This window comes from Andrographis paniculata, unplaced genomic scaffold (genome assembly GCF_009805555.1).
Source record: "Andrographis paniculata isolate CXL003 unplaced genomic scaffold, ASM980555v1 Contig50END, whole genome shotgun sequence".
Classification (NCBI taxonomy): domain Eukaryota; kingdom Viridiplantae; phylum Streptophyta; class Magnoliopsida; order Lamiales; family Acanthaceae; genus Andrographis; species Andrographis paniculata.
In genome coordinates, this window is record NW_026137585.1 from 216486 (window position 1) to 231019 (window position 14534).

Consider the following 14534-nt stretch of genomic DNA (forward strand, 5'->3'; position numbering starts at 1 on the left):
AATCAATAAATACCTATACACGCAAAAGAGAGCGCAACTAGAAGTGCAACACGCTTGAAGGATCAGAAAGAGGCAATACAACAAGGAAGACGAATTGATTCACAGAGCATATGGTCAGTAACAAATACAACATCACAATCTGCAAAAAGGAGTCAAAGATCCATTCATCCGATCAGAGGTAACAGTCCTTCGGTCGCCAATTCGCCACCATCCGCAAGTTTTCCCCATTCTCGGAAGCTGATTGACTTCACCACCCCACCTAATCCCCCACTCGCTATCTACTTCTCCATCCCTCCTCTGCCAACCAAAATGAATGCCGTAACACAATGTACACGTATGTATGTATGTATACAATTACAGTATCAGCACTCAATTATACACTAAAATAATCCACCATTGGTGGGGACGAGACACGAGAGATGCAGTGCAGGCAAGCGCGTATGAATATGCACCGTGGATGATAATGATGACGAGCTGCGCGCTGCGTTTACCAAACGTCTGACTGACGGTACCTCAACGGCGTTGACTAGGTCTTTGTCTTAGTTTCGTATCAGTGATCCTGGACTGGACTGAGTCTTGACGGCGTCAGCTAAATAGAACGCAAACACAATTTCATGTTACTCTACTCATTAATAACCACGCCAGCCAGGTTCACAGATAACTTTTTATTATTATTATTATTATTAATCCAAATTGGGTGATGTGTATGCGGTAATGTGGTGTTAATATTAATAATAACAATAATATTGGCCAATAAAATTGACACTTGTATGTTTGTTTGTTTGTTTATTGCCCGAGAACAGCTGTGCATTAATTACAAGTGTCCCCTCGAAATTAGATTTGGAGATGCATGAGCATGAGCTCAATTGTAGTATATGTATATTTACTCTATTCTATTCACACGACTGACTGACTCTCTGCATTTTTTTCACTTTAACCATGCCCCTGTTTTTATAATTTCAATTTTAACTCCTTTTAATAATAATAATGTATAGATAGATATACAAAGAGTAGGTGCCAAGAACTCAATCCCAAAATTAAGAGTCTACTATTTAGACTTTAATTCAGTTTCAATGGTCCGCAGCTATTCAGACTAAACATCAATCGTCGTCACTATTCTACAGCACAAAATAAAACAAAACGTAATACTCGCACCATCTATGAATATTAAAAAAAAACATAAAGATTCTATTTTAATTTTAAAATGCCGTAAAGAAATATTATTGCGTATAGAATATTCTACATACAAAGTGGTTCATGTGCTCCAAAAAGCAAACATTTGGACAAATATGATTCAATCAAATTTTCATAGTCACTTACTACAATCTATTTATCATCAATTGATTTATTTTTATTTTTATTTTTATTTTTAAAAAAGATTAATTAACACATAAATTTTAAATTTAATTCAGGTTAGGATGAAGCATTCTAAAATACTGAAAAGTCAATAGATACAAATACAATTAAATATCACATACCATGACATTTTCCATTTTTTAGTTCTTATAATACATGAAAACCCAAATGGCCAAATGGGTTTCACCTAATCTATTTTTTTTTAAAAAAAAAAAATGAAGTAATAATTTTAAAAGGGATTAAGACAGGGTTTGGTGAAACCACCTCCATAAACTACAAGAAGAAAAACTGAACATAGCAAGAAACTCAAGTCACAGCCTAATTTTTAATGGGGCCGGCCTAATGATTCAAGAAAATGGTCGGCAAATAAACAACCAAGTTGGCAACAATCAATTCATCAAGACTGACTGTCTAAATACGAGATTAATCAATCCAATCCAATCCAATCCAATCCAAGTAGTAAAAACAATAAATGGCAGGCAGTCCCTTTTCGAATGCTGAAAACAAAGTGTATGCGGAGAAGCTGATGGAGAAGAGAACAAAACAAAACAAAACAAAGGAAAATGGCCGACCCTACAGATGTAAGTGTTTTGGAGCTTTGAGTAGTTGTAGGGAACAAGCAACATGTAATCGTCTCAACCATGTCCTGATCAAACTCTATATAGCGTCTTGAATTATTCATCTTCATCTATGATTTAATACTATGTCCACATAATTCAGTGTCCAACCACTTGCATTTTTCTAAATTTTTTTTCTTCTTATTCAAATGGATAAAATATGTCCCAGTGGAAGAGAGGACTAAACAGGCTTATATTATATTAAAAGAGCATTTAACAAATTCGGAGTTGAATAATCATATCATATGCTCATCATATATGTACTCGTTTAGATAAGATCATCCATCAGACTTACTAAAAGCATATGTTCATATCGAAACATAGAATGAGCCATAATACCTGTGATGACCCGTCATTCTGCAGCATTCTTAGCATTCAACCATCTTCTGTCTCTGCGAAATAGAATGAATAAAGTTTAGTTATTACAAAAGACTGTCCATCTAACATATCTATTCGCTGTACTTACAGCAAGCAGGAAGGTAACAAATGATGAACTAGGTGAATGCATGAATAATCAAAAGTGAAAAGGTACCTTGGATGGTTTCCATGTTATCGTCCTTATAGATACCGAGTGGCGAACCATGTACAGATAGAAGCATCTCTCCACACTTGGGAAACCTGAGAGTTTTAGGTGTGACTCCAACTGATAGCCTGCTGTTACTCACCTAAAATTATAACATCAAAAAACAACAAAATCAAGTACAAGAATTCTGTTGTTGTCAACAAATTTGTAAAGCAGGTTTTCAGAACTAGCAATCATCGAATACATACATTTGGGGTTTGCATGCCATCCTTCAGCTGCAATACTTGTGACTCCGATGGCTCCTCCAACACCTGAAAAAACATTAACATTTTGGATATTGAATATTATAGACCATCATACAGAATTGTAAAAGACACAGAATTGCATCTTTTTTTTTTTTTTTTTCTTTTTTCAAAGATAACATGATTGGCAATTTCATAAATCACAGGAGCATGCTAGAGAAAAATAACATAAAGTAAAATATGCTGCCAGGTTATTAGAGGAAGAACATACAAGACTCCTGATCTGCAGTTTATCAGCACCAAAGACCCCTGTTTTCACTGTCAAAAGGCAAATTATTGTATCAAAATTTACAGAAACAAAAATAAAAAAGTAAGTATCAGACCATATTCATGTCAAAAGCTCTTTAAATACCAGATTTGTTAGAAAATTCAAAGCCACCCAAGGAAGAAAGTCCAGCAGAGAAATCAGGATATGCCATTGAGAGTCGGCGTAAAAGAGATGGATGCACCCCTGCATCACCAGCATGATTAAGATAAAGGCTTTCATCTTCTTCTTTCCATTTCACTTCAATTTGACCATCTTTATCTGTCTCTCTGATAGAAAGATTTGGAAGGTTTTCTTTGAAGAACTGCATCACAGGAACTTGCTGTTGTTCCTTGCTGAAAGAGGAACGGAGTAGCTGTATCATAGTTCTCAATTGTTCAACTTCAACATCCCGAAGGGCCCTGATTGCAGCACATTGACGTTCCACTGTTGGAAATCATTTGAGTGCAACGTCATATAGGATTACTGATTACAAAAAGAGGTGCTTTTCAAAAGTTTTAAACCTACACTTGCCTCAATTCCAGCATTTCAGGCATTAGAATAAAACTATGAACCATATTCATATATCACTAGGAGAACAGTCTGTAATTTTTAATTCATTCTTCAAAAGGTGAGAACCAACTTGACATTCTTTAGAATTGATTGAAGAAATCATTTATGCAGCTTCCATGGAAGTGTGTGTTGTACAGAAGAAAGTAGTACCTGCAGGATCCTCAAAGGTTTCATCTTTACTCTTTAATGGAATTCCATCTTCACAATCATTGTCGTTATTGTTTGCTGCACGTTTTTTGGTATTCTTCCTGGCCTTTCTTGGCATTATACTTGTTCAAATTCTCTGGAAGTAGAGAAGGAGGTTATTCCTACCTCGTGTTCAACTATGGCTAATCTATGAGAACAAACTATAAAAGCTATAAACGATACTAAATTCATAAGTGTGATAAATTCTGCAGCAAATTTAGGAGACTCCTTCCAATGACATTAAATTACGAAAAAGTTGAACTCTCGAAAGGGAAATTGGTTCAATAAGCTAATTAAGAGCTCAAAATAATTCCCAAATGAAGAGTAATTGAAAACGAATATCAATTCATACATCTTGCAATACTCAGTTAGACATTTCATTTATCAATCTGAAAACTAATCACTTTATTTAGTCGGAGGAAAAAAAATTTATAACATCATAGAAAACAAAGATTATGAGTACATAAATGGTGCAATGACATCATATAATTTAGAAAACACTTGACAGGGCAAAAGAATAAGATTCTCACATTATATCCTTCTCGATAACTTGGTGAAGAAACTTAATAGAAACACCTACATACATAATAGAAGGGGAGAAATCATGAATCCCATGGAAGAAACCCAACTCCACCGATCTCAACAACATCAGAATTGGAAATTAGGAAATCTTACTCGAACAGAAGAAAAACCGCAGCAGCACAGCCTCGACCCGCGAGAGGAAGTCGGGACACGGAGAGGAAAAATGAAAATCTGCAATTCAATGATTTTGAAAACACAGCGGCGTACGGCGTCGTTTTGAAAAAAGTAATACTACAGACTCTGTAGACTTGTCCAGGCTGTCCAGCCCACCGGTTCGGATCCGAACCGAAATTGACAAAGTTCGATATTTTTCCGATTCAAGTTCGGTTACAAAATATTTCGAACTGTATTGCCTGTTCGAACTGGCTCTTGCCTCAATTGAGCCCTTCCCGCCGATGTGTCAACCGAAGCCAGCGTGTCCAATGATGTTTTCCGCTATGGGCGTAAAATTCTTTTACAGTGGCTTTCTGAAAAAACCCTTGGTCAATTCCCTCATCACCAAACTTCATTCCAATTCCCTCATCAGCAAACCTTCTCCCGCAAACCCTAGGATGGTGGAGGCAGGCCGGCAGTCCCTATGCTTAGAAGAAGAGGAAGGAGGACGTCGGCGGTGATGAAATTGGATTTGGGGAAGAAGAGGAAGGAGAGCGTCGGCGATCGGATTTGGAGAAGAAAAAAAAAAAGAAAAGCGTCGGCGGCGATGAAATTGGATTCGGGGAAGAAGAGGAAGGAGAACAACTGGATTTGTGGAAGAAGAGAAAGGAGAGCAGTGGCGACGTGATGAAACTGGATTTGGAGAAGAAAAGGAAGGAGCCAATGCTGCATTTGGGAGAAGAGGGAGGAGAGGAGAGAGAAGAAGTGAGCGAGGCGCTGGGATTGTCCCTCACCTGCACCACACCCCCATCGATTGATGAAAAAGAAGAAGAAGAGAAGGAGGAAATTAAGAAATATAAATTAAATAAATGGCTGCTCAAACTGAAGCCAATGCCTTCAAAACAATCAAATATAAAAAGATAAAAAATAAAAAACCGAATATTTTATATGTTACCGTTTCAAAATCAAAAATTTCAAAGCATAACCGGTTGTTCGAACCGTATGTCCAACTCTCATAAATATTACTCACCTAAAAATAGTAATCTATTTTTCTTTTTTTTTATATATATATCTTTAAATAAAATAATTACTCAATATCATAATTCATATTAAAAAGAACATTCAACTCAATTCATTCCTCCATTTCTATCTGGGGCCTGAAAGCTCGATGGCCTCAATAGTAACAGAGGATTCCTCCACACCCTCTCCACAATTCCATGGGAAGCTAAACGATGCTCCATCCTCTTCCCCCTCCCCACCCTCAACCTCCTGCTGCTGCTGCTGCTGCTGCTCGTCTCTCCGCCCCTCAATCTCCTCCTCCAACACCTTCAACACTTCCGACATTCTCGGCCGCCTCTCTGGGCTCGACTGCGTGCATTTCAGCGCCAGCTCCACCGCCTTCTCCACCTCCTCTCCGTCAAAGCATCCCTTCAAGTTCTTGTCCACCAGAACCTCAACCCTCTTCTCCTCGTACAACGACCTAATCCAGTCGAGCATCATCCCTTTCTGAACATGCCCGGTTATCAGTTCTAACAGCAGTATCCCGAATCCAAACACATCAGTCTTCTCCGAGGATTGCCCCGTCGATAGATACTCCGGCGCAATGTGTCCCACGGTTCCGCGGACAGCAGTCGTCACGTGCGAATCACGAGGATCCAATTGCTTTGCCAGGCCAAAATCTCCAACAACACCTTCAAAGTGTTCATCGAGCAATATGTTTGCAGCTTTCACGTCTCTATGGATTATTTTCGGGTTACACTGCTCATGCAAGTACAGAAGACCACGGGATGCTCCAACAGCAATCCGTATTCGCTTCCTCCAATCCAACGAAGCCTTCTCCTGACAAGGATCTATCGATAGAAAATTAAAATCGGGTCCATGAGAGAATATCTTGACATGAATATAGTTCGATGGCTAACCGCGTAGACGGTCTGCAACGCTCCCATTAGGCATGTAGGGGTAAACGAGTAATTTCTCCTCAGGAGTCATGCAGAAGCCGTAGAGGCGAAGGAGGTTTCGATGCAGAGCCAAGCCTATCATTTCGACTTCAGTCTGAAACTGGACTTCACCGGTGAAACTCGGATCTTTCAATCTCTTGACTGCAACCACCGTCCTGTTTGGAAGGAGGCCTTTGTAGACAACTCCAAATCCTCCTTGTCCAATTACGTTTCTCGGGTGGAAGCTGTTCGTTGCTACTTGCAGTTCGCGTAACGTAAACCTTTTTAAATGTCCGATGTTAAGCTCGTAATCTTGTTGCACTACACAAAAAAAAAAAAAAAAAAAAATGCTAGATGAAATTCAAGAAGTATCCATTCATGAGGAAGAGAGGCATCCTGGAAGTTCGGAGGGGTTACCATATGCCGTACAGAGAACACGCGATCTGTACCGCCACACAAAACATACGAGCAGTATGACAGAGACGATGAACGAGAAGCTGGCTCCAATGACAATGGCGACCACTGGATGACGGGGATGGCTTACTTTGTAATACACATTCGTCTCTGGACAAACCAGACACCTGTGAGTTGGCAAATACACAACAGAAATACACCATTGTAGTATATTGAAAAATCAACAATACCATTGACTGATTTCGGAATAACCATACAAGTCGGCGAAGGCATAGAGCAAAGAAAGATGTTCCCTGCAACACTGCAAAAATATATAAACTTCAAACCCAATACACAGAACGAATACAACAGAAAGATCAAAGTAATGACGCCAAAACCTATAGTCTTTAGCAAGTATCTTAGGGACTCGGCCACTTAGATTATTGAACGATAAATCCCTGCAAAAAACATGGTTTTTTTTCTGAATCAACAACCCATTAGAGACACAATCATAGTCACAACAGGGTCAGGAAACATACAACATCGAAAGACCAGTAAGGTTGGCGACATCTACCGGAATTTGGCCCGACAAGTTATTCTTGCTAAGTTTTCTGAAATGCAATTATACCAATTAACTCAACACGCAGATTTATAGACAAGAATCTATTTAAAGAATAGACACATTCTTACAAGTAACTAAGACGAGCTAAACATCCCAGAGAGCCTGGAATTTCACCGACAAACTGATTACCAGAAAGATCAAGAGTTTGCAACTCAGAGAGCTTCCCAATGTCCACCGGGATCGCTCCAGAAAATTGATTGTTCTGCAATAACCTATGGTAGACAGAGACATTCGTTTGAAAAGCACATGAAGAAGAATTAATTTCATCAATTACTCAACCAATGTGATTCATGGAAACACTTACATTGTCCGAAGGCGAGTTAAATTCCCAATGCTGGGGGAAAGAGTGCCTGACAATCCCATACTAGCCATTTCTCTAACAGCAGCAAAACGAAACAGGCAATTTAAGATGTAATTCCAAATCAACACTGTCGCAATCAATTGCAATAAAGACTCACAATGAAATGACAAATCCCTCCGCAGAGCATCCAACCATGTTCCAAGTACAAGGATCGACGGAATTTATATCCCAACCTTCGAGAACATGTTTCTCATCTCTCATTTCTCTTTTCACAGACATTAAAGCAGCAACTGCATTCAAAACATGTCCAGAACACGATTAAATTGAAGAAAGATACAGAGTGTATGTATGGAATAGTGATTTGGGGAGAGACTCGCCTTCGAAATTGACACCCTTGGGGGAGAGAAGACTGTAAGAAGAATCAGAAGCAGTCATCCCCAACAAAACAAGTGATAAAATCAGCTTCAGCTTCAGTTCTTTCATTAGACCTCGAAGAGAAAGATTCAGCAAACGAAATTTCAGCTACGTCTATCCTTCTCAAGCTGAAGCAAGGCGACCTCATTTCATTTCCTTCTGCTGTCGTCCCTATCACAAGAGCTCCAAATTGCTTCACCACACATCTCAACCGATCAAATCAAATTAAATTGCAAGGATCCCACAATTCCATATCAGAGAAACAATCTTCAAATTCCAACCACTGCCACGATCCAAAGGGTAATGGGGAGCAGGAAACCCTAGTCAGACTCAAACGTGACTCATCACAGAGGACAACAATAATATTCAAATGGAAATTCATCGGGCGGGACGCCATAAGGTCGAAGAAGAAGAAACCCTTGAGAGTTGGGAACAGTGGGGACTCCCTCAACTGACTGACAGTCCGTTTGTCACGATGCGGTAGGGCAGTCCGGACAAATCCAGCCGTCCAATTCAATAAATTTAATCGTAGGGCTCACAGAAAACTAATTAGATAATGACCTTACCCAGCCAATCACGTAAGCATATAATAAATACTCTAATTAAGACTAATCAAGGCTTAGATATGCGTGCCGCCGATGCCCCAGCGCAGCAATCAGTACTGCTGTCGGCGTTTTGACCATTCCAAAGCGAAATAAGAAAAGTACAAACAACAAAAGACGACGTCGTATTAGAAATGGGATGGGCATTAAATAAAATGTGAGAAACCATACAATACAATACAAGAACATGAAAAAATCCCAACCCGACCATTTTTGGTTGGGGCGGAGAGCTGCAATTACATAATAAAAAAAAAAGAAAAAGAAAAACATATCCATTCAATTCATACACTCCGTCGTCGTCATCACCATCATCTTTAACTCACTCACCTGCTGCGCACTTTTCTTGTCAATAAAAAACAACCAAACAAACATCATCATATATATACACATAACAAAAGGAGGATCTTTTCCATGGCTACGTATGCTGCTTTAGCTTAAAGAGCAAAAGGTAGGGGATGATAATACACAACAGCACGGTATACAGAAACAAACCATAGCAGCACCTTTTGTAACCGTCCGAATAGCTCTTTGATCAACTAAATTCATTCGGTGACCCCTCCCTCATCAAGAGGAGATTTAGCGAACCTGTCTTCTTCTTTAACTAGTCATTGTTGCAGGTGTTTCACGTCATCCCCTCGTAGGATGCAAAAAACTGCAGTCCCAATTGCCGTTTCACATGGTCTGGTATCAGCTTGTTGATATGGTCTGGCGAGGCACCGGATAACTGTTATGACGAATCCAGATCAAAAGATTTCAGTTACTGCAATCGATACGAATCCCAATTCCCACAACTATACTTGAAAACATTTGGTAAAATAATAGGGCACACGCACCTCTTGTTTGAAGTCGAATAGAGGTGGCAATGGCCGGCCATTAGGCAGACGGGCATTGGGCTCCCGGAGTTCATCAAAGAAAGGATGTGCACAAGCCTCAAGCTGCAGTAAGAAGCATCTCGTCAATGCCATGACAAAGTTTAACAAATGGTTGCAAAGATATACAAAACTCATGGAAACTGAAAGAAAACTCACTGCCGTGCAACGGAGGTTGGGAGAGTATTGCAGCAACCTGGAGGTGAGATCTATCGCTTCCGGGGGCATACGCTTTTGAAAAACCTATCAAAGTAGCATAGTTAAATCCCGTTCATGATAAAACTATGAAAGGAAAATGTGAATGCAAACCAAACAAATACAGCTCCAAATGGAGCAGGTACCTTGTGCCAAGGGTGTGCCTTCACTTGTGGAAACCTAAAGTCATTATAGTTTGGATTCATACAACGGACTTCCTCCCGCGTCGGAGTTCCAAGAACCTAAAACAAGACATTGTAACAAAATTTTAAAACAGAACAATACATTAAAAGGCAAGCAATATTTTGATATATCATTTCCATAACAATGATGATTTGTTACCTTGATTATTTCCACAAGCTGACCAACAGCATTTTCTCCAGGAAACAAAGGCTACACATCACAGCATACTAACTAATAATATGTTCACAAAGAATACATCAAAACCACATTAAAGGGAAAAAAATATTCACCCACTTGACCCAAAAGAAGTTCAGCCAGGACACAGCCTGCTGACCAGATATCGATTGAAGTGGTATACTCAGTAGCCCCAAAAATAAGCTCAGGTGCTCTATAGAATCGTGAGCAAATATACGATATGTTTGCTTCGCCTCTCACCTATCAGAAATACACAAAGAGTTGTTAAGAGTTAACTAAGGAAGAGTATAGCTAGTGACATCTTCAAAAAATCTCAAGATGGAAAAATATAAAGCTATAACTCCATGTTTCCCTACACAATGAGAACAGATAATAAGAAAAGACGATCACTTACTAATACTTTTGCACTTCCAAAGTCGCATATCTTAACCTGATGGGTCTGAGGATCGACCTGCAAGAAAAAGTGTAACAGGTCAACTATAAACGGAAAAAAGGCCACAAGTGTTTAAAATCACGAATAATTACTCGGGTGCATACCAAAACATTTTGAGGCTTCAAATCTCTGTGACACACACCAGCAACAGAGTGCATGTAAGCTAACCCTCTAAATATCTGCAAAGGCACCCTGATTTAGTATGATTCGGTGATAGTCATGTTCCAGACATACTAAGGGAATTATCAAAATGTGCTCACTTGGTAGGTATAGAGTTTCACAAAGATGAGCGGCATTTTCTGATTCATGTCGCTATAATGCTTCAGTGCCCGATATAAACTCTCTGGAACATATTCCATAACTAAGTTGAGGAAAAGCTCATTCTGGCTTGTGGTTGAGTAGAAACAATGCTTCAAGGAAACAACATTAGGATGATTCATTGTCCGCATTAATTGCAACTCCCGGTTTTTGAATCTTCTGTCTTGCATAACCTTCTTTATAGCAACAGCCTCACCGGTTTCAATGCATTTTGCCTAAGTGAAACAAAAAAGGGAAAAACTATTTAGATGTAGAACATCACAGCGAAGGGCACAAATACATGTGTGCTGTATCGATATACACCTGAAACACGATTCCAAATGAACCTCTCCCCACAACTCGCTCCGCCATGTAACTAACAGTCTGAAAAAATAAACAAAAAAGAAAAATGAGATAGTAGCTTGATCATCTCACCCCATCAAAGCTGCAGAAGCTCAAGAGGATGGTATACAGACAACAGTAATTAACTGGCGACTACAAGGAGACAAATCTTTGCAGCACTGATAAAGAATCAGTTAGATTCCAAGCCAACAAAAGGCTATACAGATATACCTGCTTTGGTTCTCCATTCTTGCCCCCAATTGTTGTCGAAATTATATGACCAGCAAGAGCATCATTTCTATCCATTACGGGAGCCGGCATCTCCTGCAAAGTCCAAATTACAATTAGTTATTAAATCATAGTCCATATCAATAAAAATAGCTATTTAAGCATTTAGGCCTCAATAAAAGACATTCTAAGTATCAATGGACACAAGAGCATATTAGATCAAGTATCATAATGATTACACTGTATAAGATGCTTCTTGAGCCAATAATTTTAGAAATAAAGCCAAAACATGACTTTAATGCTCTTCTTCTCTATCAAACCGCAAACAAAGCATTTAAGAACAGGCAAAAAGGTGTAGCAAGACTAGATCTAAGACGTAAAACACGCAAGTGATTTAGAAAACTAGCATACCCCTCATTTGCGTATCTGGAGTGACAAAATCAACTAGATCAAGAAATATGCTTAAATTTGAGTACAAAGAAAACCCAGCAGTGAGAAATCTAACCCCAATTTCAACACCCAGTTCCATTGTTACGCTCATCCAAAATTCAGAGAAAACGTAGTTGCTAAAACCGGTCAACAAAGATTTGAAGCTTTCTTAAACACCATACTTATGCAAACCAAGACTCGGACGACGAATAAAAAGCAACAACAATCTCGAGCACCACAAACTTGTAAATCTAGATTCAAAACTGTTGACGGTTAGGGCAAAAAACACCGAAAGCAGATCTACAATTCCCAGGGTACCAAAGACCTAAAAGAAAGAAACCCTTGCCGCAATTCCAGCCCAAAATCAAAGAAACACACAAGGCAAGAAAGTAAAACTCACCCTAGCGTCGGCCATGACACCCAAATTTCCCGCAAAACAAAACGACCACCAGAAAGAAAAGATAGAAGGATTTGGCAGGAACTTTAAACTCGTGAAAAATTCCGAATTTACGGCTCAGTGCTCATCATTGTCGGTAGGAGGAAAAGAAAAAGGAAGAAGAAACAAGGACAGAGAGAGTGATAGAGGTGGGGATAGAGAGAAGGGCGGAGGACCCATCAACCAAACAGCAGCAGCCCATGTGATTACAGCTCTCCTCCTTTCTTCTTTGTGCAAATAATTCAGACTAAAGGGGACCCTGACTTCTTTAATTACCCCTACACGCTGCTCTATCTGAAATCGCTCTCTCCATAACAGAAAAAGCGCGTTTCTAAGAACCACGACTTCCAGTCCGCAGCGCTTTTACGCCTATTTCAACTCCTACGCAAACACGAACTTAACTGCCTGCCTGCATGACGTCTCCGTTTTGTTTAGTAAAGTAAAATAAATGCACTCGTATTTATGTAACAAAGGGTTTGCCTTCATAAAAAATAATGTACTGTACATGATTATTAGTATTTGTTTTAATGAAAATTTAAAATATAGGAGGTCATAAGAATGTATTTTTTTATGTTTAAATTTTATATAATGTACAAAAAATTGATGTAATTCTATGATATTTAAACAATAAAAATTACATTAAATCAAGAGTATATTTGTCTTGTAAAATAGTTTGAAAAAATATTTTTTTATTTAAAATATAAAAAAATTGTATAAATAACATAGAAATAATAAATATGTGTAATATATTAATTTTTTTAAAAAAATATACTTATTATTTTTGGCAAAAAGAACACAAGGTTTTGTCTACTTAGAGAGATTGGTTTCAAAATTTTTTATTATACCATGTAATGTAATACTTATTATTTTATATAAAAAATACATATCTTTTATAACAAGACACCAAATTCAATATTTATTTAAACTAAAACAAACAAATTCTAATCTAACTTGTCGTACTATTCTATTTCTAAAAAGCAAAAAATGTTGCTTTCCACTTGCATATAATCTGTTACCACTTTTATTTATTTCACGATCTTCTAATGTAATGGTATTTTCATTTTTTAAAATATTTATTTCATACCGAATTCATAAATATATTTTGAGCACATTCATGTTATTACATTAAGTAATTAAAATAACTTATATGCATTATTATATTGTTGTTTATTTAATATGGTAAATCCGTGGTAAACAATCAAATAACGTGGTGGCATGGACACGTGACTCTGAGGTCATAAGCTCAAATGGTTCGTCTAATACAATTTATTTTGTCGAGTCTAATTTTCAGGTTAGATTTTTTAGATTCTAATTTATAAATATTAATAGACACCTATCTTCATGTACGATATAAACAAATGCACAAACAAACAATCAATATTAAGTAGATACTACTATAAAACTTATTTTACAACACAACATAAAATTGATTTTTATAGTCCAGTAATAACAAAAACAGAGAGTCTACATATTGATAGTAAATCCATTGCATATTGGTCATCATCTTTGGTCATCTTCTTCAGATCGATTTTTCGGTAACATTATTGTGAGCACTAAAATATATTTAAATAAGGGAGAAGGAAACTTCAAATTTTGAAAGCATTTAAATAATTTCTTCTCACTATAATTCTTATATAAACCGTCTTACTATCAAATAAAATCTAAACTAATTTTTTACCAACTTTGGAGCAATGGGCTCGTGATCATTGAATGACCTGTAAATATTTTGAAGCATATTTTGACTCTTCCATATGTTAGGTTTCATGAGACAGTTCGAATGTAGTTGTAGCTTTAAGCTTCCATCGATTTTGAGCCATGCAAAATGGTCTTGCATTCTATTAAGTTTATACGGACTGTATGTTGATTTTTGTGTGTTACATGTTAACTAAGAAAATCAAGATATTAAAAATTTTCTACATCAAAATGACCATGACCATTTAATTTGCTATTTTGATCAAACTTGCACCGTATTGTAATGAGATAAAATATGTTTTGCATTGTTCCGTAAAGGATAGTACGATGGTGTGAAAGTGAATTTGTGACCTTGAAGTCATGTATTCAAACTCGATATTTAGTATGACTTGTTTTATCGAATCTAATTTGCAGGGTATTAAATTTAACTGTATTTTATTCTATTATAAAATATAGCTATACACAATTCTGTCTTTGCCTCATTTGTATT

At 37.6% G+C, this 14534-nt stretch overlaps 3 protein-coding genes across 7 annotated transcripts; all 3 read right to left on the reverse strand.

Moving 5' to 3' along the window:
- Positions 1-60: 60 nt before the first annotated feature.
- Positions 61-5292, reverse strand: LOC127253233 (uncharacterized). Of its 5 annotated transcripts, XR_007839229.1 has the most exons (10): positions 4477-5292; positions 4332-4377; positions 3766-3898; positions 3151-3489; positions 3010-3056; positions 2745-2807; positions 2506-2638; positions 2313-2365; positions 453-589; positions 61-297 (listed from the first exon to the last, which is right to left on the reverse strand). XR_007839229.1 is itself a non-coding variant. In XM_051277690.1 (9 exons), the coding sequence occupies exons 3-8, from the start codon at positions 3878-3880 to the stop codon at positions 2349-2351; spliced, it is 714 nt and encodes a 237-aa protein (XP_051133647.1). In that variant the 5' UTR covers positions 3881-3898; positions 4332-4377; positions 4477-5292; the 3' UTR covers positions 61-297; positions 2313-2348. The 5 variants fall into 5 exon arrangements, 4 of the variants coding, with proteins under 4 accessions (XP_051133647.1, XP_051133645.1, XP_051133643.1 ...); XM_051277690.1 differs by lacking the exon at positions 453-589; XM_051277688.1 differs by lacking the exon at positions 61-297 and having other exon boundaries at positions 313-589.
- A 106-nt stretch (positions 5293-5398) lies between these two features.
- Positions 5399-8731, reverse strand: LOC127253227 (probable LRR receptor-like serine/threonine-protein kinase At5g45780). The gene is made up of 10 exons (XM_051277681.1): positions 8107-8731; positions 7887-8019; positions 7733-7804; positions 7497-7640; positions 7346-7417; positions 7205-7264; positions 7058-7128; positions 6831-6977; positions 6396-6734; positions 5399-6326 (listed from the first exon to the last, which is right to left on the reverse strand). Exons 1-10 carry the CDS (start codon positions 8210-8212, stop codon positions 5623-5625), a joined length of 1848 nt encoding a protein of 615 aa, XP_051133638.1. The 5' UTR covers positions 8213-8731; the 3' UTR covers positions 5399-5622.
- A 325-nt stretch (positions 8732-9056) lies between these two features.
- LOC127253232 (shaggy-related protein kinase eta) lies at positions 9057-12598 on the reverse strand. Its single transcript, XM_051277685.1, has 12 exons — positions 12317-12598; positions 11491-11583; positions 11242-11301; positions 10881-11153; positions 10725-10799; positions 10582-10638; positions 10287-10427; positions 10152-10202; positions 9956-10051; positions 9774-9857; positions 9579-9680; positions 9057-9469 (listed from the first exon to the last, which is right to left on the reverse strand). The coding sequence occupies exons 1-12, from the start codon at positions 12329-12331 to the stop codon at positions 9368-9370; spliced, it is 1149 nt and encodes a 382-aa protein (XP_051133642.1). The 5' UTR covers positions 12332-12598; the 3' UTR covers positions 9057-9367.
- Between the last annotated feature and the right edge of the window lie 1936 nt (positions 12599-14534).

Bases quoted from the DNA above. Each gene is read 5' to 3' on its own strand.
- LOC127253233 (XM_051277690.1), bottom strand. From the start codon at position 3,880: ATGCCAAGAAAGGCCAGGAAGAATACCAAAAAACGTGCAGCAAACAAT. The intron at 3,490-3,765 runs GTACTACTTTCT...GATTTCCAACAG, and splicing joins AACCTTTGAGGATCCTGCAG to TGGAACGTCAATGTGCTGCA. The intron at 3,057-3,150 runs GTATTTAAAGAG...GCCTTTTGACAG, and splicing joins TGAATTTTCTAACAAATCTG to TGAAAACAGGGGTCTTTGGT.
- LOC127253232 (XM_051277685.1), bottom strand. The intron at 11,154-11,241 runs GTGTATATCGAT...TGTTTCACTTAG, and splicing joins CATTTGGAATCGTGTTTCAG to GCAAAATGCATTGAAACCGG. The intron at 10,428-10,581 runs GTAAGTGATCGT...TATTTCTGATAG, and splicing joins TTGGAAGTGCAAAAGTATTA to GTGAGAGGCGAAGCAAACAT.
- LOC127253227 (XM_051277681.1), bottom strand. From the start codon at position 8,212: ATGAAAGAACTGAAGCTGAAGCTGATTTTATCACTTGTTTTGTTGGGG. The intron at 7,805-7,886 runs GTGAGTCTTTAT...TGCTGCTGTTAG, and splicing joins GAGGGATTTGTCATTTCATT to AGAAATGGCTAGTATGGGAT. The intron at 7,265-7,345 runs GTATGTTTCCTG...TGTTTTTTGCAG, and splicing joins CTTACTGGTCTTTCGATGTT to GGATTTATCGTTCAATAATC.